The sequence below is a fragment of the Oncorhynchus nerka genome, linkage group LG12 (genome assembly GCF_034236695.1).
Source record: "Oncorhynchus nerka isolate Pitt River linkage group LG12, Oner_Uvic_2.0, whole genome shotgun sequence".
In the NCBI taxonomy this organism is placed as follows: Eukaryota; Metazoa; Chordata; class Actinopteri; order Salmoniformes; family Salmonidae; genus Oncorhynchus; species Oncorhynchus nerka.
In genome coordinates, this window is record NC_088407.1 from 36,248,455 (window position 1) to 36,272,404 (window position 23,950).

The window sequence follows — 23,950 nt, forward strand, 5'->3', positions numbered from 1 at the left end:
TCTTTCTTTCTTTCTTTCTTTCTTCTCTCTCTTTCTTTCCTTTGCCCCCCCCCCGCTCTCTCTCTCTCCTTCTCTCCCTCTCTCTCAAACACGTGAATCACATATGTTGCAAGTCCTTTAAAATAATGTGTCCAGTCACAGTTTTGACCTCCCAAGGCTCTTGTCATTAGTATGTGGAAAGGCCTCTCCCCATTCCAGCCTGTCCTTGGTGCTACAGTAAGTCACTGTTCAAAGACGAGACGAGAGTCCTCCCCCATCAAAAAAATCGAAGCCAGGGCTGCAAAATACACCAGGGCAATCGTGGTTGGCCATCAGATGTCCCCTACTCGTCTCACTCCTCGCCGTATCTCACAGGAGGCAGATGGCGTGTGTGTGCCTATGTGTGTGGGGTGTGTGTGCGTGTCTGTGTGTGTCGGTCTTCCGCGACGACCCAAATCAGACCCATGGCCGCAACTCGGCGCAGGAGAAAATTGTTGTCCTGTTGGCTCATGATTCTGTCCTCTCACGACACCCCCCTCCACTTCCCGCATTTCTACTCAAATGAAACCCAGGTCTTATCTCCCCACTGGGGCCAAAAACTCTGAATTGATGTGCCTCTACACTTACTCCATCTAATTCACTGAAGATGATTAGATTAAGGGAGAGAGGGAGAGAAATGGAGAGAGTAGAAGGGAGAGAGAGAGAGAGAGGTAGAGAGAGAGAGGGAGAGAGAGAGAGAGGTGGAGAGAGAGAGAGAGAGAGAGAGAGAGAGAGAGAGAGGGAGAGATAGGGGTTTAGGGAAAGAGAGAGAGGTAGAGAGAGAGAGAGCGAGAGCGAGCGCGAGGTAGAGAGCAACGTAAAAGGTGAGAAGTACAGAAGAAAACACTAGGCTAATCAATCCCTTAAGAGGAAGTGCAGCAGAAAATCACAGGGGAAATGGCCATGTCCTTAACTAATGGAGAGTGCATTGGGGAGATGAGAAAACCCTGCTGGAGAGGCAGCTGCTCCATATTCCTTCCTAAGCCCCTTATTGGAGAGCAGAGGAGCCAGGAGAGCAGGGTAGAACTGTGAGGTAAGCAGCATGAGGTGTCACTGAGACTGCAGGATCAATTCTCACTCTCCTGGGGGAATCATTGCCTGGCCGTCTCATCTGAATAATAGGCTCCAGCCAATCAGATCCCTTAGTGTTGAAGTAATAGAGTTAAGAAACCAATCAATGACTTGCTACTAAATCGAGAGAGTTCTATTGAACCAATGGCAGAGCTTTGGAGTAGAGGTTCCCGTGAAATAGGACCTATTACCATACTACAAAGTTCATCATTCCCTTCCCAAAATGTAGAGCTTCATTGAGGATTTCTGGAAGATTCCACGGTACACTTACGTCATGACCAGGGTCTCATCTCCCGGTTCGCTCAGAAGTCCATCGACGAAAACCGAGGTGCTGGTGAAGTTGTGGATGATCCACGTCCTTCCCTCATCGATACTGAACCTAAGGAGAAAAAAAAACATAGACACAATTACAACAGCTCTACTGAAGTCTATGGGCTCTTTTCAACAGGCGGCCATCTTGGAAGAGGCATTCACATGAGCTTTCTTATTGGTAATACTCCTCCTAACTAGAGAGAGCGAGAGAGATAACGTTTTGTTTTTGCAGTCCCCCCCCCCCCAGCGGAACGTTGTACAAACGGCAGCAACATGCTGAATTGTGTATTACGAGTTACTTTTCAATATAATCTCAACGCAAACTAAAACACAATAAACTACAAATACGGGCAACAACCCCCCCAAAAAATCGTGATCATCGTGAACTGTTCAGTAGGCGAACCGTGGCTGGGATGGCACTGCGGTGGATCCGTTCCAGTTTAGCTGAGGAGCGGGTTCGGTGTGGGGCTCACAGACGATAGCTGGGGTGGGAGCATATGCCAGCAGCCAGGGATCGGATTTCTACAAGTGATCTTTTGCGAAGGATCTCGAGAGAGAGAGATTTCCCTGCGAGTGCGAAGTGACGGTAGGCCCAGATCGGCGCAGGCATCTGAGTAGGAGGTGTAGTCCGTGCCCGTGACGCGGGTGGAAGCTGTCATTTATAAAACTGCAGAGTTCTACAGACTCTCCTAGACTGGCCATCTTGGAAAGAGGCAGGGGGGGGAAGACCCTTCATATTAGTACGGCTTGTGTCTAGGAGGGTGTAATGCCGTCATGACACACATGTCGTGAGAGACAGGATCGCCTCCAACAGGGACTGAACCGCCACCTGATTTAAGGACCTGTTCGAGTCAACATCTAGACCCGCACGTCATTGCCAAGATGGTTTCCCCGTGGGTCTGTCTTCAAACGCGCCACCAGACCCACGGGCTGCTGTTAACTTGAAGGAAGGACTTTGAAATGAGAGGACCGGGGGTACGGATAGCTACCTTCTAACTCAACGTAACCCCCATGTGGCGTATGGCTCCCGGGATCAACAGGGTTACGTACGTAAGTGGGGTTTATGTGTTGGAAAGGAATCACTGTGGGATTTGAGTAGCAGACCTATGTCTGCAGGGCATGCAGATGGACGTGCTAACAAGCCAGCAGTAAAACCAGAGAGACTCTAGAGAGACAGGGATTAGACAATATATACAGAGAGAATCAGAGGCAGACAGACATCCCAATGCTGTATACAGAGAGAATTAGCTAGGGGGAACGGTTTGTTGTTGTGTGTCTCAGTTTTGCTTTCTCGTTCTCCTTCTCCCACGTTCCCCCCTCAATCACTCTGTCTCTCTCTCCCTCTCTAACACTAAGAGCGTGTCGAAAGAATAACTTATCCTAAGTGCACATTTCTATAAACCTTTGGTGCAGCCTAATGCATTAATAACACACAACTGTGCATTTGTGATGAATTATAATGTACACTACAGCCTTTCCTAGCACCAATCTGCAGTTAATCCATACCTCATACACACACGCACACTGTATAAACAAAACAAGACTGCATGAAAATAAGTGTAGATTTACTTGTACATTCACGCAACCTTATTATGTATAAGCCCATTTTTTATTTATTTTGCCACCTCATCTCTGAGAATGTTGTGTTTTTATATGATTAAAAGCGACATGGCAGTGGTGGGAGAGTACATCACCCCAAACAACCCCGCTGCTATTGATGTTATTCAAAGCCAGGCATTATCTAACATTATTTGAACAAGTGTGTGCAGTGAAGTCAGAATATTGGCAAGGGGCATCCTTGAGCTGGGACCTTTTGCTTTCCAAAGGGCCCCTAACAGAAAGTGAATCTCTGTGATCTACAGTACATATGTAGCGGTGTTGGAAACCCAGAGGGCCCGCTTCTTGAACTCTCGAATTCAAGTGCCCTTCTGAGAGGGGGAGAAAAACGTCTCCTTTGAGGACATGGATTTTGGACTCGTGTCAGTGAACCCAGAGGGTTCTCTTTTTGGTTGAAGGGTCTTTTAGGGCTGTTGGAGGGCTCTTGACACTAACACAGATGAGTGCTTTCTCTCTCTCTCTCTCTCTCTCTCTCTCTCTCTCTCTCTCTCTCTCTCTCTCTCTCTTCTCTCTCTCTCGCTCTCTCTCTCTCTCTTCTCTCTCTCTCTTTTCTCTCTCTCTCTCTCTCTCTCTCTCTCTCTCTCTCTCGCTCTCTCTCTCTCTTTACCTTTAAATAAAGGGCACACAGAGTACAGACACTGACTGTGGCAATGTCTCCCAAACACCTTTCAAAACACTCTTACGCTCTTGCCTGAAGATTTCTACTACAGCCCAATCCCAAGGCAGTGATTTGGATTTAGAGGGCGAAGTGGGCATAAAGTTGACCTTTCTGATGCCGATGAGGCTGTTGAGACAAAGGTCATCTGCTGATAAAGGTCAGCGATAAGGATTCTCATTACTGAGTGCTTTCTATCATTTATTTTTCATTCAACGTTTATCAAGGTTACAGCTTCATTGAGATAAAAATCTATTGATATAGATATGATCCACAGGAGAGACCTGGTCCTGGTCAGGTGTTTTGAAGGTCATAGATGGACGGTCAAAGGACTGTGTGGACACATTGGTGGCTCCTATATTGGTATATTGAGAGTTGTGAGTATTGGAGTTACAGAGTATTTTGTTTGACAGTAAAATGAGCCTACTTGAGTATTTTGAGGGGGATGGAGGTGTCTTTGATGGCAACAATGACCCCTCCATGGTCCAGGTACAGGATGTGATGCTCTTCCTCAAACACCTACAAAACAGGAAGGACAATCACAGGACGTGTCGAAAAGACCAGGAAGTGAAAAGTTAGTAGGACGATAAGCGCTAGAAATGAATTAGATTGCAGTACATTAATACATCACATAAAAGAAGAGCAGGTTAAATTGGAGGTGGTCATAAAACCTATTCAAAAAGCTGAACACTGTATTATAGGTTTTGTCAGGAGATTGGAAGGTAATCTCCACCTTGAATTGAATTTCCCCCTTGAATAGTCTCCTTTTTTAGGTGGAGAGAGAGGTGGGGATGGAGATGGTGAGGGAGGTATGGAGGGAGGTACGGAAAGAGGTGGGGTGGGAGGTGGGGAGGGAGTTGGCGAGGGAGGTACGGAGGGAGGTGGTAAGAGAGGTGGGGAGGGAGGGGGGGGGACATGAGGAGAGAGGTGAGGAGAGAGGTGAGGAGAGAGGTGGGGAGGGAGGGACGTGAGGGAGAGAGGTGAGGAGAGAGGGGGGGGGGGAGGGGAGGGACGTGAGGAGAGAGGTGAGGAGAGAGGTGGGGAGGGAGGTAGGGAAGTGAGGAGAGAGGTGAAGAGAGGTGGGGAGGGAGGTGGGGAGGGAGGGATGTGAGGAGAGAGGTGAGGAGAGAGGTAGGGAGGGAGGGATGTGAGGAGGGACGTGAGGAGAGAGGTGAGGAGAGAGGTGGGGAAGGAGGTGGGGAGGGAGGGACGTGAGGAGAGAGGTGAGGAGAGAGGTGGGGAGGGAGGGAGGGATGTGAGGAGAGAGGTGAGGAGAGAGGTGGGGGGGAGGGACGTACGGAGGGAGGGAGGGGGAGAGAAGTGGGGAGGGAGGGAAGTATGGAGGGACGTGAGTAGAGAGGTGAGGAGAGAGGTGGGGAGGGAGGTGGTGAGGGAGGGAGGTGAGGAGGGATGTGAGGAGAGAGGTGAGGAGAGAGGTGGGGAGGGAGGTAGGGAAGTGAGGAGAGAGGTGAAGAGAGGTGGGGAGGGAGGTGGGGAGGGAGGTGGGGAGGGATGTGAGGAGAGAGGTGAGGAGAGAGGTAGGGAGGGAGGGATGTGAGGAGGGACGTGAGGAGAGAGGTGGGGAGGTGGGGAAGGAGGTGGGGAGGGAGGGAGGGACGTGAGGAGAGAGGTGAGGAGAGAGGTGGGGAGGGAGGGAGGTGGGGAGGGAGGGAGGGATGTGAGGAGAGAGGTGAGGGAGAGGTGGGGAGGGACGTACGGAGGGAGGGGGAGAGAAGTGGGGAGGGAGGGAAGTATGGAGGGACGTGAGTAGAGAGGTGAGGAGAGAGGTGGGGAGGGAGGTGGTGAGGGAGGGAGGTGGGGAGGAAAGTATGAAGGGAGGTGGGGAGAGAAGTGGTGAGGGAGGTGGGGAGGGAGGGAGGGACGTGAGGAGAGAAGTGGGGAGGGAGGTGGGGAGGGAAGTATGGAGGGAGGTGGGGAGAGAAGTGGTGAGGGAGGTGGGGAGGGAGGGAGGGACGTGAGGAGAGAAGTGGGGAGGGAGGTGGGGAGGGAAGTATGGAGGGAGGTGGGGAGAGAAGTGGGGAGGGAAGTATGGAGGGAGGGAGAGAGAGGTGTGGAGGGAGGTATACAGGGAGGTGGGGAGAGACTCACCTGTCTCCAAGTTTTCCCACAGTCAGAGGTGATGTACATCTCTTCTTTATACTCCACCAGCTGGGAACCCAGGTTACCTGACAAACAGAGAGAGAGAGAGAGAGAGAGAGAGAGAGAGAGACAGACAGACAGACAGACAGACAGACAGACAGACAGACAGACAGACAGACAGACAGACAGACAGACAGACAGACAGACAGACAGACAGAGACAAAGACAGAGAGAGAGAGAGAGAGACAGCGAGACAGCGAGACAGCGAGAATGAGAGAGAGACAGACAGACAGACAGACAGACAGACAGACAGACAGACAGACAGACAGACAGACAGAGACAAAGACAGAGAGAGAGAGAGAGAGAGAGAGAGAGAGAGAGAGACAGAGAGACAGAGAGACAGAGAGACAGAAACAGAGACAGACAGAGAGAGACAGACAGACAGAGAGAGAGATAAGAGAGAGAGAGAGAGAGAGAGACAGAGAGACAGAGAGAGACAGAGAGACAGAAACAGAGACAGAGAGAGAGAGACAGAGAGAGCACAATTAGACCCAACCAAATCATGAGAAAACAAAAAGATAATTACTTGACACATTGGAAAGAATTAACAAAAAAACTGGGCAAACTAGAATGCAATTTGGCCCTAAACAGAAAGTACACAGTGGCAGAATACCTGACCACTGTGACTGACCCAAACCTAAGGAAAGCTTTGACTATGTACAGACTCAGTGAGCATAGCCTTGCTTTTGAGAAAGGCTGCCGTAGGCAGACATGGCTCTCAAGAGAAGACAGGCTATGTGCTCACTGCCCACAAAATGAGGTGGAAACTGAGCTGCACTTCCTAACCTCCTGCCCAATGTATGACCATATTAGAGAGACATATTTCCCTCAGATTACACAGCTCCACAAAGAATTAGAAAACAAATCCAATTTCGATAAACTCCCATATCTACTGGGTGAAATACCATAGTGTGCCATCACAGCAGCAAGATTGGTGACCTGTTGCCACAAGAAAAGGCCAACCAATGAAGAACAAACACCATTGTAAATACAACCCATATTTATGCGTATTTATTTTCCCTTGTGTACTTTAACCATTTGTACATTGTTAAAACACTGTGTATATTTAGATATATATATATATATATATATATATATATATATATATATATATATAATATCACATTTGTAATGTATTGTTTTGAAACTTCTGTATGTGTAAGGTTTACTGTTCATTTTTATTGTTTATTTCACTTTTGTATATTATCTACCTCACATGTTAACACATGTTTCCCATGCCAATAAAGCCCCTTGAATTGAATTGAATTGAATTGAGAGAGAGAGAGAGAGAGAGAGAGAGCAAGAGAGAGACGGAGAGAGAGATACAGAGGGAGAGGGAGAGATCAAGGGAGGGAAGAGAGAGAGAGAGAGAGAGAGAGAGAGAGAGCAAGAGAGAGACGGAGAGTGAGATACAGAGGGAGAGGGAGAGATCAAGGGAGGGAAGGAGAGAGAGAGAGAGAGAGAGAGAGAGAGAGAGAGAGAGAGGCTAGAGGTCATGATCAGATGAGCTCCTGCATGTTTCAGCATTTTCTTAAAAATATATATAGATTTAGAGTTATATGAACTTGGATTTTTTGTCAGGAACATATACAGGAGAGAGAGGGAGAGAGAGAGCAAGAGAGAGACGGAGAGAGAGAGACAGAGGGAGAGGGAGAGATCAAGGGAGGGAAGGAGAGAGAGAGAGAGAGAGAGAGAGAGAGAGAGAGGCTAGAGGTCATGATCAGATGAGCTCCTGCATGTTTCAGCATTTTCTTAAAAAAATATTTTTTGTCAGGAACATATACAGGAGAGAGAGGGAGAGAGAGAGAGAAATAGTTAATTGAATGAGCAGGCAGCAGCCGTGGATGTCTCAGCTAGGGCTGTGGTGGTCGTGAAATTTTGTCAGCCGGGTGATTGTCAAGCAAATAACTGCTGGTCGCATGGTTATTGACCGTTGATTGACATAAACACATTTAGCTGGCTTCCACGCATAGCCTTACAAGCCACTGATGCAGACCGTTGGAACATCTACCGTAATTGCTGGACTATAAGCCGCTACTTTATTCCCACGCTTTGAACCTCGCGGTTTATACAATGACGCAGCTAATTTATGGATTTTTCTCGCTTTCACAAGATTCATGCCGCCAAAAAACTGAGCTGTGACGTAAATCGAGCGCGCTCAAACTTCCCATCATTCTGATTACGGTAGTAATTTTGTCACCCTCATCATGGCAAAGACACGGAGAAATGCATATGATGCAGCTTTCAAGTTGAAGGCGATCGATCTGGCTGTTGGAAAAGGAAAGAGAGCTGCTGCACGGGAGCTTGGCCTTAATGAGTCGATGATAAGACGTTGGAAACAGCAGCCTGAGGAACTGACTCAGTGCAAAAAGACAACAAAGGCTTTCAGAGGGAAGAAAAGCAGATGGCCCAAAGTATTTGCAGCCACTCGACATCAGTGTAAATTGTGCATTTAAGGTGGCGCTCCTTGTTCAGTGGGAGTCTTGGATGACAAGTGGGGAGAAATCCTTCACTAAAACGGGCTGCATGCGAAGAGCAACTTATGGTCAAGTCTGCCAGTGGGTCCTGGAGCATTGTCAAAAAATCCACTATCATCAACGGGTTTCGAAAGGCTGGACTGCTGCGTGTTGAAGGGGCAGCATGAGCTCAGCGGGGTATTTGCCTCCGGATGAAAGTGACTAGAGCGACAATGAAAACGAGCCAACATCGGATGAAGCAATTCTGAGGCTATTCAACTCCGACACCGAAGGAGATGACTTCAGTGGTTTCAGTGCACAGGAGGAGGAAGATAGTGACCAGGTTCATTTGTTTCAATGTACCGGTAGGCACCTGCGGCTTATAGACATGTGCGGCGTATTTATGTACAAAATACATATTTTTTAATAATTCAGTGGGTGCGGTTTATATTCAGGTGCGCTTAATAGTCCAGCAATTACATGTTTAAAAGTCTAATAAATCCATGTAAGATAGCCTACACCATCACAATAAATCCATGTAAGATAGCCTACACCATCACAATAAATCCATGTAAGATAGCCTACACCATCACAATAAATCCATGTAAGATAGCCTACACCATCACAATAAATCCATGTAAGATAGCCTACACCATCACAATAAATCCATGTAAGATAGCCTACACCATCACAATAAATCCATGTAAGATAGCCTACACCATCACAATAAATCCATGTAAGATAGCCTACACCATCACAATAAATCCATGTAAGATAGCCTACACCATCACAATAAATCCATGTAAGATAGCCTACACCATCACAATAAATCCATGTAAGATAGCCTACACCATCACAATAAATCCATGTAAGATAGCCTACACCATCACAATAAATCCATGTAAGATAGCCTACACCATCACAATAAATCCATACACCATCACAATAAATCCATAAGATAGCCTACACCATCACAATAAATCCATGTAAGATAGCCTACACCATCACAATAAATCCATGTAAGATAGCCTACACCATCACAATAAATCCATGTAAGATAGCCTACACCATCACAATAAATCCATGTAAGATAGCCTACACCATCACAATAAATCCATGTAAGATAGCCTACACCATCACAATAAATCCATGTAAGATAGCCTACACCATCACAATAAATCCATGTAAGATAGCCTACACCATCACAATAAATCCATGTAAGATAGCCTACACCATCACAATAAATCCATTATTTATTTTAGACCGGTCTAAAGAAACATGATATGAAGAAAATGTAGTCGATTTCAGAAGAACAGAATGACATATTCTGAGCCGTCCTTATGTTAGGCCCTGACCTGGCTGTGCCAAATGGCTGTTGGCTACACTAGTTCATTTAGCAGACAAGATTTGCTTAGAATTCCATGCCATTATTTTATATTATTTTAAAGTTTGAATACAATTGAACATAACTGAATAGAATGGAAATGATATTTCCTCCAAACGATCTGAGGGAGTGTGAACATGTGGCTATTCTGTGTTGAGCGGTTAACAAAGAAATAGGTACTCCTATATGCTTCATTTAGAGTTATTTGTGTAACTTTATTTATGATAGAAATGCTGGGCTATCTGTTATGATTTGTAATAAATTCTAAGGCTGCATGATGCAACTCTAATGATGATTTGAAAAAAGTTGCATGAAAGGCATGAGCTCTGCTTCGTCTCTCATTCGCAAGTTGACAAGTCAAATCAAATTGTGTTTGTCACATGCGCCGGATACAACAGGTGTAGACCTTACAGTGAAATGCTTACTTACAAGCCCTTAACCAACTGTCATGTAGGTATGAATGATTCGGGAGACAGGCGCAGCAATGTGTAATATGGGTTTTTATTAAGCCCAAATTACGGCGTGCCGTGTAAAGGCACGGGGACGAAGACCAAACAAACACGTAACAAAACACAGGGTAGAAACCCAAAACAAAAGAGCGAGGAGTACCTTGAATAAATAACACATGGGCACAATGATTATCACGCGGGACGAGCACCGTAATCATCTGCGCAATCCACAAGGGCACGAAAGCCTAAACACACAGCACAGGTACTCACATGCACCAACGGACATTGTAACAATAATCGACCGCCCAATGGAAACCAAAGGGCACCTATATACAAATACAATCAGTGGGAATAGGGGCCAGGTGTGCGCAATGAAAGTTTCAGAGGGATCCGTGACACCAACAAGGCAGTTTTAAGAAAACACCTACAAAAATAAATAAGAGATCTTGATGGCCGACTCACTTGATAATACCTTGAATTTCCCGGCTGCATCCCCTTTGTGTGGACATAATCCCCCTAAAAAAATCCAGGCCTTTTGCGGCCAGTGGCCGATGTGCCCTTGGGCTGAATATAATACATATAATTCCCTTCTCCCCGCTGCGTGCCGAGGCACCTCTCACCCACATGGCTCTCAGTCACGTGGTCGGGTCTTTCTCACAGGCTACAAGTGAAGACAGACACATCGGGGATGCAACTGCGCGCGTCCTTATCCAATTCCGAGGCGCATATTGAAGATATTGGAAGAACTGTCCACATTTACTTATCATCAGCCAACAAGATGAGTAGGTCTAATAAACAGCAAAAGCACTAGCCTATGTCAATCTACTATCCCCCATAGTACAACAGTTGACTTATTATATTCTGTGCAAGAAATAAATATCCCAAACATAGTCCGGGACAGTTGTGGGATGCGACAGCTTAAAATGTAGATAAACTACCATGGCAGTAGGCTGTAAGCGCAAATCTTCCATTAGCAGGAAAACACCATTCTCAAAAGTGACCACAAATGCGATTATGCATGTAATACTTTTATTATAAAGGTGCATTTTAATGGTGAAAATTGCTGCGTATGTATGCCAGTTAGGCTCTACACCTGTTGTAAAGCGGAAAAAAATCAGCTTTATTTTAAGAAGCTATTTGGCCACTTTAGTTGTGATATAAACCTATACGTGCGACTATGATTTCAAAAAGTCGCAAACAAAAACATGCGCTGTTTGCCTTAATAAGCTGGTCATCATTCACAAGTGATAATATATCATTCACAAGTGATAGTCTAATATTCTCACCCATCACACTATTCTTGATCTAATCTTGTCTTTAAAAAAAATATATATATATTTATTATATTTAAAAATATATTTATTTTGATTAAGAACGGACCATTATCATACACCTGTCTCGAAACAGGAGCAGCGGAAAAAAATGTAATCTATGGACTTAAATAGCAAATGGAGGACGCGTTTCCCGTGGTTCATTTTCATGCCAGCCAGGTAGGCTATACTCCTGTTTTAAAGAGAAGCAATGTGCTAAATATTAGGAAGGTTGAGAAATAAATATAGTAGGCCTAGTCTACAGAAAGCTGATGGGATCCTCCTCTTTTTAATAGAGGCCATCACTCTGTTTTCTCACACAATTGCATAGCCTATAGAAATGTTGCGCCACATGAGCTCATGGGCTCTCATGAAGTGTTGATGTCAGAGTGATTAGAGGGACAATAGAGTGCGGAGTACCAGGTAGGCCCAATTACCATGACTAAGCGGTCACATGGAATTTGACTGCCATCATGACTCGTGACCGCCGGTGTGGCGGTAATACGGTCACGTAACAGCCCTAGTCACAGCACTACAAAAAAAATGTGATTTCTAAAACCTAAAAGGATTCATTGGCTGTCCCCATAGGAGAACTCTTTGAAGAAACCTTATTGTTTCCAGGTAGAACCCTTTTGGCTCCAGGTTAAACCCTTTCCTACCTGGAACCAAAAAAAGGGTTCTCTTATGGGGACAGCCAAAGAACTCTTTCCAGGCTATTAATGCTCTCCCTTTGAACACAGCGTCGAGAACGAAAATGCTCTTCCAACTGTCTCATTTTGATAAAAAAGAGAGTGAAGAAGTAAAAATTAGGGAGGAGGGGGTGATCTGTTGGATCAAAGCCTCCTGCGCCGACAAATAATTTCAGATGGAGGGTAATTTTCCTCTCGTTCTTAACAGTGGGAATAAGGGAAGAGAGGAGGGGGGATGCAAGGAATGGCGTGGCATCTCGTACTCACTCAGGAGATGAGGCAGCCCACTTATCCCCTTCCCTACAGACCCCTATTTTAGCTTTCCTCCAGGGGTGCCCACACAGAAATGCCAAATATTCAATAGATAAAAGCAGCAATGACTGAGGGAACTCTTCTCTGGGGTTGAAGTACTTTGTATCCTCCATTCCTCTAACCCACTGCCTTTCTGGGGTAAATCCAGGTCGTCTAGAGGAGCGGGATGTTTTAAATCCAGATACTGTGGGTTTGTCAAAAATAGAGCACTCCGGGAACATTTTGGTGGATAGTGTGCTTGATGAACCGCGGAACACACACACAGCACCACGACTAGATCTCCTTCACCGTGTCTGCCTGACGTAAGCCTGCATTATGTCCAGCCTTGTTTAGGGGCCCCACTGTCTGCCTGACGTAAGCATGCATTATGTCCAGCCTTGTTTAGGGGCCCCACTGTCTGCCTGACGTAAGCATGCATTATGTCCAGCCTTGTTTAGGGGCCCCACTGTCTGCCTGAGGGCTCCATTGTACTACAGCACATAGAGCTAGCAAAACAACAGGCTCAGAGCTGCCTTCCTATAATGGGGCTGTAATCCCTAGAACTAGAACAAGTAGGCTAAACCTTACTTAGGCTAAAAGGCCTAGCCAGAGCCTGTTCACTAGCAAACTGTGAGGGGGTCCTAGTGTTAGTGACCCTAGACAGAAGCTATTACAGTGTCACATACAGATAATAATAAGTAAAGCTAATGGCCACTTCAGTAATGATGTAACTGGGCGGCGGTTGTCGTGGTTACTCACCTGCACCCATGATGAGTCCGGGGGCGGAGTCTTTGGTGTGGACGGTCCCTGATACGTAAGGGTTGTCAGCCCAGCGCAGGTGGAGGTGGAGGTGACAGTCAGGCTAGAAGACGGGACAGAGAGAGTTTATGGAAAATTAAAGGATAGTATGTTTTGGGAACTGTAAGTCCTGTTTGTCTGTTGGAGTTTGTTACTGTTTAGGTGGCCATGTGTGTAACCCAGCCATATCATCCCAGATCTCTCCCTCTCCCTCCCTCGCTCTCCCTCTCTCGCTCTCCCTCCCATATCACTTTGCTCAACACCGCAGCATATTAGGCTAATAGGCTAAAGAGTCGCAGCAGTTCCTGTAATGTTTGTTAAGCAAACCAAATCCCCCAGAGAGACAGTTTCTGACGGGTAGAGTGACATTTGTTGGGCTGAGTGAATTTGTATTGGGACATTTAGGGAGTAGGACCATTACAGTACATTAAGGGACTTTTTTGACATAGTCAAAAGTTTGGACACAACTACTCATTGAAGGTGTTTTCTTTATTTTGACTAGTTTCTACATTGTAGAATAATAGTGAAGACATCAAAACTATGAAATAAGACAGAAGTAACCAAAAAAGTGTCAAACAAATCAAAATATATTTGAGATTTTTCAAAGTAGCCACCTTTTGCCTTGATGGCATTCTCTCAACCAGCTTCACGAGGAATGCTTTTCCATCGGTCTTGAGGAGTTCCTACATATGCTGAGCACTTGTTGGCTGATTTTACTTCACTCTGTGGTCCAACTCCTCCCAAACCATCTCGATTGGTTTGAGGTCAGGTGATTGTGGAGGCCAGGTCATGTGATGCAGCACCATCACTCTCCTTGGTCAAATAGCCCTTACACAGTATGGAGGTGTGTTTTTTGGTCATTGTGCTATTGTGCTATCGGTTGAATGGCCATTGCTCGTGGTTCTTGGCCCAAGCAAGTCTCTTCTTCTTATTGGTGTCCTTTAGTAGTGATTTCTTTGCAGCAAAAATCGACCATGAGGGCCTGATTCACGCAGTCTCTTTTGAACAGTTGATGTTGAGATGTGTCTGTTACTTGAACTCTGTGAAGCATTTATTTGGGCTGCAACTTCTGAGGTGCAGTTAACTCTAATGAACTTATCCTTTGCAGCAGAGGTAACTGGGTCTTCCTTTCCTGTGGCGGTCCTCATGAGAGCCAGTTTCATCATAGCGCTTGATGGTTTTTGCGACTGCCTTTGAAGAAACTTCAAAGTTTCAAACTTACTAACATTTACCTGATTGACTGACCTTCGTGTCTTAACGTAATGATGGACTGTTGTTTCTCTTTGCCTATTTGAGCTGTTCTTGCCATAATATGGACTTGGTGTTTTACCAAATAGGGCTATCTTCTGTCTACCACCCCTACCTTGTCACAACACAACTGATTGGTTCAAATGCATTAAAAAGGAAAGAAATTCCACAAATTAAATTTTAACAAGGCACACCTGTTAATTTAACTGCATTCCAGGTGACTACCTCATGAACCTGGTTGAGAGAATGCCAAGCGCGTGCAACGCTGTCATCAAGGCAAAGGGTGGCTACTTTGAGGAATCTAATATCTAAAATATATTTTGGGGTTACTACATGATTCCATGTGTGTTATTTCATAGTTCTGATGTCTTCACTATTAAAATAGTCAAAATAAAGAAAAACCCTTGAATGAGTAGGTAGGTCCAAACTTTTGACTGGTACTGTATATTGGTCAAGGACTGTTTTACGTGGTGTGTGTGGGTGGGGGTGTACGTTAATTGTGTGTGTGTGTTCGTGACATGCGAGTGTGTGTGTTGACATCCATCTGAGTGGAGAGTGACTGAGGGGACAAAGTGTGTGTGTTTAGTGTTTTTACTGAGTGACTCACACCGCTCTTTGTGTGTCAATCTTAAGCCTTTCTCTCCACTTTCCCCTCTTCTTCCCGTCTTCCTCTCCTCTCTCTGTTGTTATTTATTCACGACTCTGCATTAGATGGCCCTGTATGTTAGCGTGATGCTGTCTCTCCTCGTTAACCCTGTTGCTATGACTCCGGCTGTACACACGAGGTTAAGTGCCTCCCTAAAGCACCGTGCAGGCCCGTCAACACGAACCATCTTTCATGCCTCCTTCACGATCTCTCTCTCTCTCTCTCTCTCTCTCTCGGTGCATGCTGGGTGTTTTTGGAGTTTGAGTGTTTGGTGTGGAAAGCTCTATCCTAACTAACTTTCTTGATTCTTTTCTTTACATGTTATTTTCTATGGTGGAGGGTTAATGCAATATTTGTTTTTAGCGGTATCCAAAGTTTTTTTTTTCAAAGTTAGGGTGGAAGAGGACAGAGTAACTTTCCGGGGGGGGTGGAAGGTGTAGTGTGCGCAATGGCTTCTCAGCCTAGCGCGGACGAGACGCTGTCGATACAGCATGGATTCAGGTGTGTTCCTGAGAACGGAGTTAAGGTGGAGGAGGTTCTGCTTGCGGTCGGTGAACAGGTAGGAGCTGAGTTTATACATTCTGCTTCTAGAATGAACAAAGCTGTGGTTGTGTTCATGAAAAGGGCAAATTTGGTCTGTAGGCTAATTGCTAGCGGAATATTTGTAAGAGATGTGTTGGTGTCAATTTCACCTCTCTCTACCCCTTCAACAAGAGTTGTAGTGGCAAATTTGCCTCCGTTTATTACGGACGATCAAATTAGGAAAGAGCTGAGTCGTTTTGGTAAGTTTGCTAGCGGTTTCCGTGTACTGTCAGCAGGTTTTCAGGCAGATGCCGTTAAGCACGTTGTTTCGTTCAGGAGGCAAGTGTTTATGTTTCTGAACAATAATGAGCAACAGCTAAATGTGCATTTCAAAGTGAGGCATGGGGAGGGGCTCTATGCAGGTTTTGCCAGCACAGATAGTCTACGGTGTTTTGAATGTGGGGATTTGGGGCACAAGAGCTTTGCGTGCCCACATAAAGGCCATAGACGGAGTGAGGGTGCAAGTGGGGGAAATCGAGGTCAAAATGCAGGGGGTAAGGAGATGCAGACAGCAGAGGCTGGGCCTAGTCAGTCTAGAGATGGTGGTGTAGATGAGGCTGGGTCTAGTCAGGCTAGAGATGGTGGTGTAGATGAGGCTGGGGCTAGTCAGGCTAGAGATGGTGGAGAAGCAGAGGCTGGGTCTAGTCAGGCTAGAGATGGTGGGGTAGCTGAGGCTGGGCCTAGACATGCTATGGAGGGTGGTGCAGATGATGCTGGGCCTAGTCATGCTATGGAGGGTGGTGTAGCTGAGGCTGGCCCTAGTCATGCTATGGAGGGTGGTGTAGCTGAGGCTGGCCCTAGTCATGCTATAGAGGGTGGTGCAGATGATACTGCGTCTAGTCAGGTTATTCTAGTGGATGAGGAGAGTATAGTGGGGAAGTGTAAGAGATTAGGGGGAGGAGGAGGGTGTCAAGAGGAAAAGGAAAAAGGATGTGGATAAAGGTACCATGGAAATGTTGCCTGTTGCTGTGGGTGAGGCCCTAAACAGAGAGAAAGGGCAGGTGGTCAGGGTGGGAGATAGAGAAGAGGAGGAAAGTGAGTCTGAGGAAAAGGATGAGGAGTTATTTTTTCAGACTCCTCTTCAATTGGCCCGGAGCTGACAGCCAGTCAACCAGAGGGGTCTAAGTACACGTTGAGAGAACTGACAAGGTTCCTGAATGAGACTAAGGGGAAAAAAGTTAATCTTGAGACTTTTTTCCTGATCCTAGAAAGTTTGTAAGATCAGTACAACATGCTATGAGAAATGAGGGGCATGGTGCCCTCTCACCCAGGAAACGGTTTAGGTTGAGGAAGTGGGTCACAATAGTGCGTAAAGGTTTACCTTCAGACACTGTTTAAATGTTTAATTTCTTACTGACACTGGGGCTTTTTGAGCTTTGCTATTGGTCTATTTCTCTGCTGGCTTTTCTCCCACTTCTTATGGAGACTCTTCGGGTAGGCTCGCTCAATATAAATGGCGCCAGAGATGCGGGAAAGAGGAGTGTGTTGGGTGAATATGTAAAACAAAAAAAGTACAGGTGTTGTTTCTGCAGGAGACTCATAGTGATGTGGTGAATGAAGTTGATTGGGGGCTCTGGTGGAAAGGGGCAAGTGTGTTGAGCCATGGGACAAATCTTAGTGCAGGGGTGGCAGTCCTTTTTGCACCGGGTCTGGCTGTAAAAATTTGCTCCTCAAAGGAGGTGTGTAGGGGTAGGTTGCTTGTTGTTAAAGCAGAAATTAACAACATGGTTTTTGTCTTTATAAATGTGTATGCGCCTAACACAGGGAGAGAAAGAGGGGTTCTATTTGGGAGTCTTAGACAGGAACTCTCACAAGTAGCGCCTGAGGAGACGCTGGTGATCGGAGGTGACTGGAACTGTACAATGGATTTTACAAAAGATAGAAATGGGGAAGAGCCTCATTCAGTGTCAGTGGGAGTGTTAAGGGACATCTTTAATCAGTTTGACCTAGTGGATGTTTGGAGAACTAAACATCCAAACACAAGACAGTATACGTGGGTGAAGGTTTTGGGGCTAGGGTGAGTGCAGCTCGACTTGATCGTTTTACATGTCCAGGAATCAGAGCAATAGGCTGCTGGGTGCTACCATTCTCCCAGTGGGGTTTTCGGATCACCACATAACCATGGCTCGGCTGTCTATTTCACCAGGGCCCCGGCAGGCATCTTATTGAAGTTCAATGTAAAGCTCTTACAAGATGCCACCTTTTGCTCAGGTTTCCAGACTTTTGGGAAAGATGGGGGCAGCGAAGAGAGGAGTATGAGTCTCTGAGTCAATGGTGGGATGTGGGGAAAGTGCAAATTCGGCTTTTCTGTCAACAGTACACAGCTCTCTCATCCTCAGAGGCTAGGAGAGTATTGGGGAACTAGAGCGGTGTATTAGTGAGATGGAGGTAGAGATGGTGGGGCAAGGCAATGTAGGCCTCCAGGCTAACTTAGCCGATTACGTAGGGACCTGGGCAGTTTTTTCCAGGTTAAAGCAAAGGGAGCACTTGTAAGAGCTAGGTTCTCCATGCTCAAGGAGATGGATGCTCCCAGCTCCTTCTTCTTTGGTTTGGAAAGACAGAGCAGTGAAGCCAAGGGTATGCATTGTCTACGGCTGTCTGATGGGAGGGTGACCTCTGTGGTGGGGGAGATGCGGGAGCGGACTGTGGAGTTTTATACTGAATTGTATAGGGCAGAAATGTGTGATCCTATGTGTGCTCAGGTCTTGTTCGAAGGACTCCCTAAGCTCTCTCGGGCACAGAGGGATGAAATGGACATTCCTCTGTTGTCACATGAACTGGCAGAGGCAGTAACCCAGATGTCCCCGGTCGTGCACCCGGGGTCGATGGACTTCCAGTGGAATTTTACAAAAATTCTGGGGAACAATTGGACAGGATTTCTTTTGCGTGTTGCGTGAATGCGTCGGGGTAGGAGAGTTGCCGATGAGCTGCCGTCGGGCGGCTCTGACTCTCCTGCCCAAAAAAGGGGACTTGTGTGAACTTAAGAACTGGAGGCCTGTGGCATTACTCTGTGCGGACTACAAGATTTTTGCCAAGGTCCTCTCTAACAGACTGAAGTCCCATCTGGACTCTATAATACACAAGGACCAGACATATTGTGTACCGGGACGCTCAATCACGGACAACTTGTTCTTGATTAGGGACATGTTGGACTTGTCGAGAGGTTCTAATGTGAACTTTGGACTGGTCTCTTTAGATCAAGAGAAGGCTTTTGATAGAGTGGATCATGAGTATCTGTTTAATGTGATGTCTGTGTTTGGGTTTGGGAAGAGTTTTGTGACCTGTGTGAAGCTGTTGTATGCTGGGGCGTCATGTATGGTTAAGGTGGGAGGGGGCTCAGTAGGCCAGTCTGGGTGAGACGGGGGATTAGACAAGGATGCCCTCTATCTGGGCAGCTGTACACACTAGCCATTGAGCCTTTTTTAGGACTGCTACGCAGGAGACTGCGGGGAGTGTGCTGGACAGGCATGGATGTGGTGACAGGAATAGCAGTCTCAGCATATGCAGATGATGTTTCTGTGATGGTCAGGGATGGGCAAGATATGCAGGAACTAGAGACCAGTCTGAAGGTGTACGAGGGAGCTTCATCAGCTAAGGTAAACTGGGGAAAGAGCAAAGCTCTGTTATGTGGGGCATGGGGGATAGGGCTCCTCCTCTGCTTCCAGGGGTTTGCAGTGGGGTTGTGAAGGGCTTAAAGTGTTGGGGGTGTACCTGGGCTCGGAGAGGTGGGTCAGCAAGAACTGGGAGGGGCTGTCACAGGCAGTGGTGTCAAGACTGGCCAGGTGGAGGTGGCTCCTGTCCCAAGTGTCATATAGAGGGAGGGTGCTGATAATCAACAACCTGGTGGCATCTTCCTTGTGGCATAAACTGGCTGTCCTCAACCCCCGCCGGTCTGCTTGCAGACCTGCAACGCAAGCTGGTGGACTTCTTTTGGTCGGGACATCACTGGCTGAAGGCAGCAGTTTTGTACATGACCGTCCACGAAGGAGGACAGGGCCTGGTGGAACTGGAGAGCAGGATGGCTGCTTTCCGACTAAAGGCGGTGCAGAGACTGCTGTACCACACTGATGTTGGCTGGAGGGAACCAGCATGCGCGCTGCTGAGGAGAGCTGGCGGATTAGGGTTGGACCGGCAGCTGTTCCTCATGAAGCTGGAGAGGCTGAGTACAGCAGGTCTCTCAGAGTTTTACTCTGCGGTGCTGAGGGCCTGGCAGCTGCTAAGACCCACACGAGAAGGGGTGTGGAGCCTGGGCAGTGGGTGTGGGAGGAGCCTATCTTCCACAACCCAGCCATCCCTTTGAGATCGGTTCAGTCGGCCAACCTGCAGAGGCAACTGATGGCAGGGGGTTTACAAAGGCTGGGTGACCTGAGACTGCTGGGAGAGGAGGGGTGGAAAACCCGGAGGTCTTGGCGCAACAAACAGGAATAACGTCTCTTAGGCTGCTGGAGAGATTCCTGGAGGAGGTCCAGGAGGCACTGTCTGAGCCGGTAAGGGGGTGTTTGAGAGGCCAAAGGGAGAGGGGCCACCAATGTTCCCGCCACTGCAGGTGACGGCAGAGACTGGAGACTGGCAAGGGGGTCTGGAGGACTTGTTAGATTTTAACACTCCGAGCCTGGGGAGTTTGAGGGGGTGGGAGGTAAAGCCCTCTACAACCTCTGTGTTAAGGTTAGGAGCATTAGAAGCCTAACAGGAGTGAAGGCACATCAGTGGCAGGGGGTATGTGGGGCGGAGAGTATGGTGGGTTTTAGATGGAGGGCGCTCTACAAACCCCCAGTACCAAAGAGGTCAGGGGACCTCCAGTGGAGGGTTCTTCATGGAGCCCTGGCCACTAACAGCTGGTTGGCACGGGTTGATCCGGGAATTGGGCAGGGGTGTCCTTTCTGTCAAATGAAAGAAACTGTAATTCATGTGTTTTCTGTGTGCACCAGGTTAATGCCATTAATGTCTCTGTTGGAATGTCTGTGTGACAGGTTGGGGGTGGTTTTTGCTGTTGGGATGTTTATAATGGGATACAGGTATTCGAGTAAGGAGAAAGAAAAATGTGTTTTGTTGAATTTTCTGTTTGCTCAGGCAAAGTTAGCTATTTGGCTAACAAGGAGGAACAGGGTCAAAGGTGGGGGATAACAGACCCTTTACTACTGTTTAATGGGATGGTCTCTGCGCGCCTTAGGGTTGAGTTTGAGTTCTATAAAATGATCAAATGTGTGGAGATGTTTGAGGAGATATGGTGTGTTGGGGGGCTGTCTGTATTGCTGGGGAAGATGTTTTGGATATACGGTTGTAGGAGAGGTTTTTGTGTATGGTGATTTGTACAGGATATATTTTTATTTTTATTTTAGGAGTGGGGGGGTGAGTTTTAAATGAATTGAGAATGTTTCAATAAAGAAAGACCAAAAGTCAAAAAGTCTCTCTCTCTCTCTCTCTCTCTCTCTCTCTCTCTCTCAGCCTACACTCTTCCCATGTCAGTAAAAACATTAGCTGCCCTGGCTAGCCCCCAGTACAGATGGTATCACGTTGCACCTGCACTGAGTCAAATCGCTTGTATCTGGCCCTTGCAACGCTAAACAGTAAATCACTTACGTGAAAAAAAAGAAGCCAATTTAAAAGGACTTTGCTGCGCTATTAGGCAGTAGATTAAACAAAGATTACCCACATTAATCTAAGGTACATGGATTCTTTTAATAGTCATTTACAAACCGTCATCCTTCTATTCAATGGCCATTACTCTTCTAGTGTGCTTTGAGACATGTCATGAAGGTATAGCCGTAGCATTGTTCGCATTACACCACTTGTGACATCGTAGGGTGAAAAGTGTTGTTGTTAGGGGATATAAAGCTGTCTGTCGGACCTGTAACCTGGTTTTACCGCAACGGCCGGGGCGGGGCGTGGATAAACAAGGACGGTGGTATTGGGGGTCGTAGTCGCTCTGAGACATGGGTGTTCTAAAATGGCCGATTTGTGTTATAGGCGGTCGTTATGGTGAGATATGGGTGTCAGTCTGTCAGTGTCTCATTCCCTGGCTTTGTGCCTGTCTTTATGACTCCCTGTACCCAACGCATGAAGATGATATCTCTGTCTATGTGGAACTCTGTCAGATTGATTGATGGTTCTATTTGAAAAGTGGGCTCTCTCTCTGTCTATGTTACATGGCTATAGGCGTACTTCGTATGACTTTGTATGACTTCGTATGAGTCCTGAAAAGACCATGGCCTGTTCCAATGCTTCAAAACTGCATCCTTATTTCCTTCCATCCTAGAAGTAATCACTTATATGTAGGCCTATGGACTGGATTGGTGAAGGTTGCTGTATGTGCGGAAGGCAGGAAGTCTAGCAGTTAAGAGCGCTGGACGAGTAACCGAAAGGTCGCTGCTTTGAATCTCCGAGCCGACATTTTGAGCAAGGCACTTAATCCTAATTGCTCCTGTATATCACTCTGAATAAAATGTATGTAGGTAGTGCAGGTCTGGTAGAATGTATGTAGGTAGTGCAGGTCTGGTAGAATGTATGTAGGTAGTGCAGGTCTGGTATAATGTATGTAGGTAGTGCAGGTCTGGTAGAATGTATGTAGGTTGTGCAGGTCTGGTATAATGTATGTAGGTTGTGCAGGTCTGGTATAATGTATGTAGGTAGTGCAGGTCTGGTATAATGTATGTAGGTAGTGCAGGTCTGGTAGAATGTATGTAGGTTGTGCAGGTCTGGTAGAATGTATGTAGGTTGTGCAGGTCTGGTATAATGTATGTAGGTAGTGCAGGTCTGGTATAATGTATGTAGGTTGTGCAGGTCTGGTAGAATGTATGTAGGTAGTGCAGGTCTGGTATAATGTATGTAGGTAGTGCAGGTCTGGTAGAATGTATGTAGGTAGTGCAGGTCTGGTAGAATGTATGTAGGTAGTGCAGGTCTGGTAGAATGTATGTAGGTTGTGCAGGTCTGGTAGAATGTATGTAGGTTGTGCAGGTCTGGTATAATGTATGTAGGTAGTGCAGGTCTGGTATAATGTATGTAGGTAGTGCAGGTCTGGTATAATGTATGTAGGTAGTGCAGGTCTGGTATAATGTATGTAGGTTGTGCAGGTCTGGTATAATGTATGTAGGTAGTGCAGGTCTGGTATAATGTATGTAGGTAGTGCAGGTCTGGTAGAATGTATGTAGGTTGTGCAGGTCTGGTAGAATGTATGTAGGTAGTGCAGGTCTGGTATAATGTATGTAGGTAGTGCAGGTCTGGTATAATGTATGTAGGTAGTGCAGGTCTGGTATAATGTATGTAGGTAGTGCAGGTCTGGTATAATGTATGTAGGTTGTGCAGGTCTGGTATAATGTATGTAGGTAGTGCAGGTCTGGTATAATGTATGTAGGTAGTGCAGGTCTGGTAGAATGTATGTAGGTAGTGCAGGTCTGGTAGAATGTATGTAGGTAGTGCAGGTCTGGTATAATGTATGTAGGTAGTGCAGGTCTGGTATAATGTATGTAGGTTGTGCAGGTCTGGTATAATGTATGTAGGTATTGCAGGTCTGGTATAATGTATGTAGGTATTGCAGGTCTGGTAGAATGTATGTAGGTAGTGCAGGTCTGGCAGAATGTATGTAGGTATTGCAGGTCTGGTATAATGTATGTAGGTAGTGCAGGTCTGGTATAATGTATGTAGGTAGTGCAGGTCTGGTATAATGTATGTAGGTATTGCAGGTCTGGTATAATGTATGTAGGTAGTGCAGGTCTGGTATAATGTATGTAGGTAGTGCAGGTCTGGTATAATGTATGTAGGTAGTGCAGGTCTGGTATAATGTATGTAGGTAGTGCAGGTCTGGCAGAATGTATGTAGGTAGTGCAGGTCTGGTAGAATGTATGTAGGTTGTGCAGGTCTGGTATAATGTATGTAGGTAGTGCAGGTCTGGTATAATGTATGTAGGTTGTGCAGGTCTGGTATAGGTCTGGTATAATGTATGTAGTATAATGGTAGTCTGCAGGTCTGGTATAATGTATGTAGGTAGTGCAGGTCTGGTATAATGTATGTAGGTTGTGCAGGTCTGGTAGAATGTATGTAGGTAGTGCAGGTCTGGTAGAATGTATGTAGGTAGTGCAGGTCTGGTATAATGTATGTAGGTTGTGCAGGTCTGGTAGAATGTATGTAGGTAGTGCAGGTCTGGTATAATGTATGTAGGTAGTGCAGGTCTGGTATAATGTATGTAGGTAGTGCAGGTCTGGTAGAATGTATGTAGGTTGTGCAGGTCTGGTAGAATGTATGTAGGTTGTGCAGGTCTGGTAGAATGT

The 23,950-nt window shown here is 46.4% G+C and overlaps 1 protein-coding gene across 5 annotated transcripts in view; it reads right to left on the reverse strand.

The window, feature by feature from the left end:
• LOC115139084 (VPS10 domain-containing receptor SorCS2-like) overlaps positions 1-23,950 on the reverse strand; it is a 347,718-nt gene that overhangs the window by 31,449 nt on the left and 292,319 nt on the right. For all 5 annotated transcript variants that reach the window (XM_065025557.1, XM_065025555.1, XM_065025556.1 and 2 more), the window contains exons 11-14: positions 13,172-13,274; positions 5,783-5,859; positions 4,101-4,192; positions 1,361-1,468 (exon numbers count right to left, since the gene is read on the reverse strand). In XM_065025557.1, coding sequence (XP_064881629.1) covers positions 1,361-1,468; positions 4,101-4,192; positions 5,783-5,859; positions 13,172-13,274 — 380 coding nt within the window. The remainder of the gene's footprint in view (positions 1-1,360; positions 1,469-4,100; positions 4,193-5,782; positions 5,860-13,171; positions 13,275-23,950) is intronic.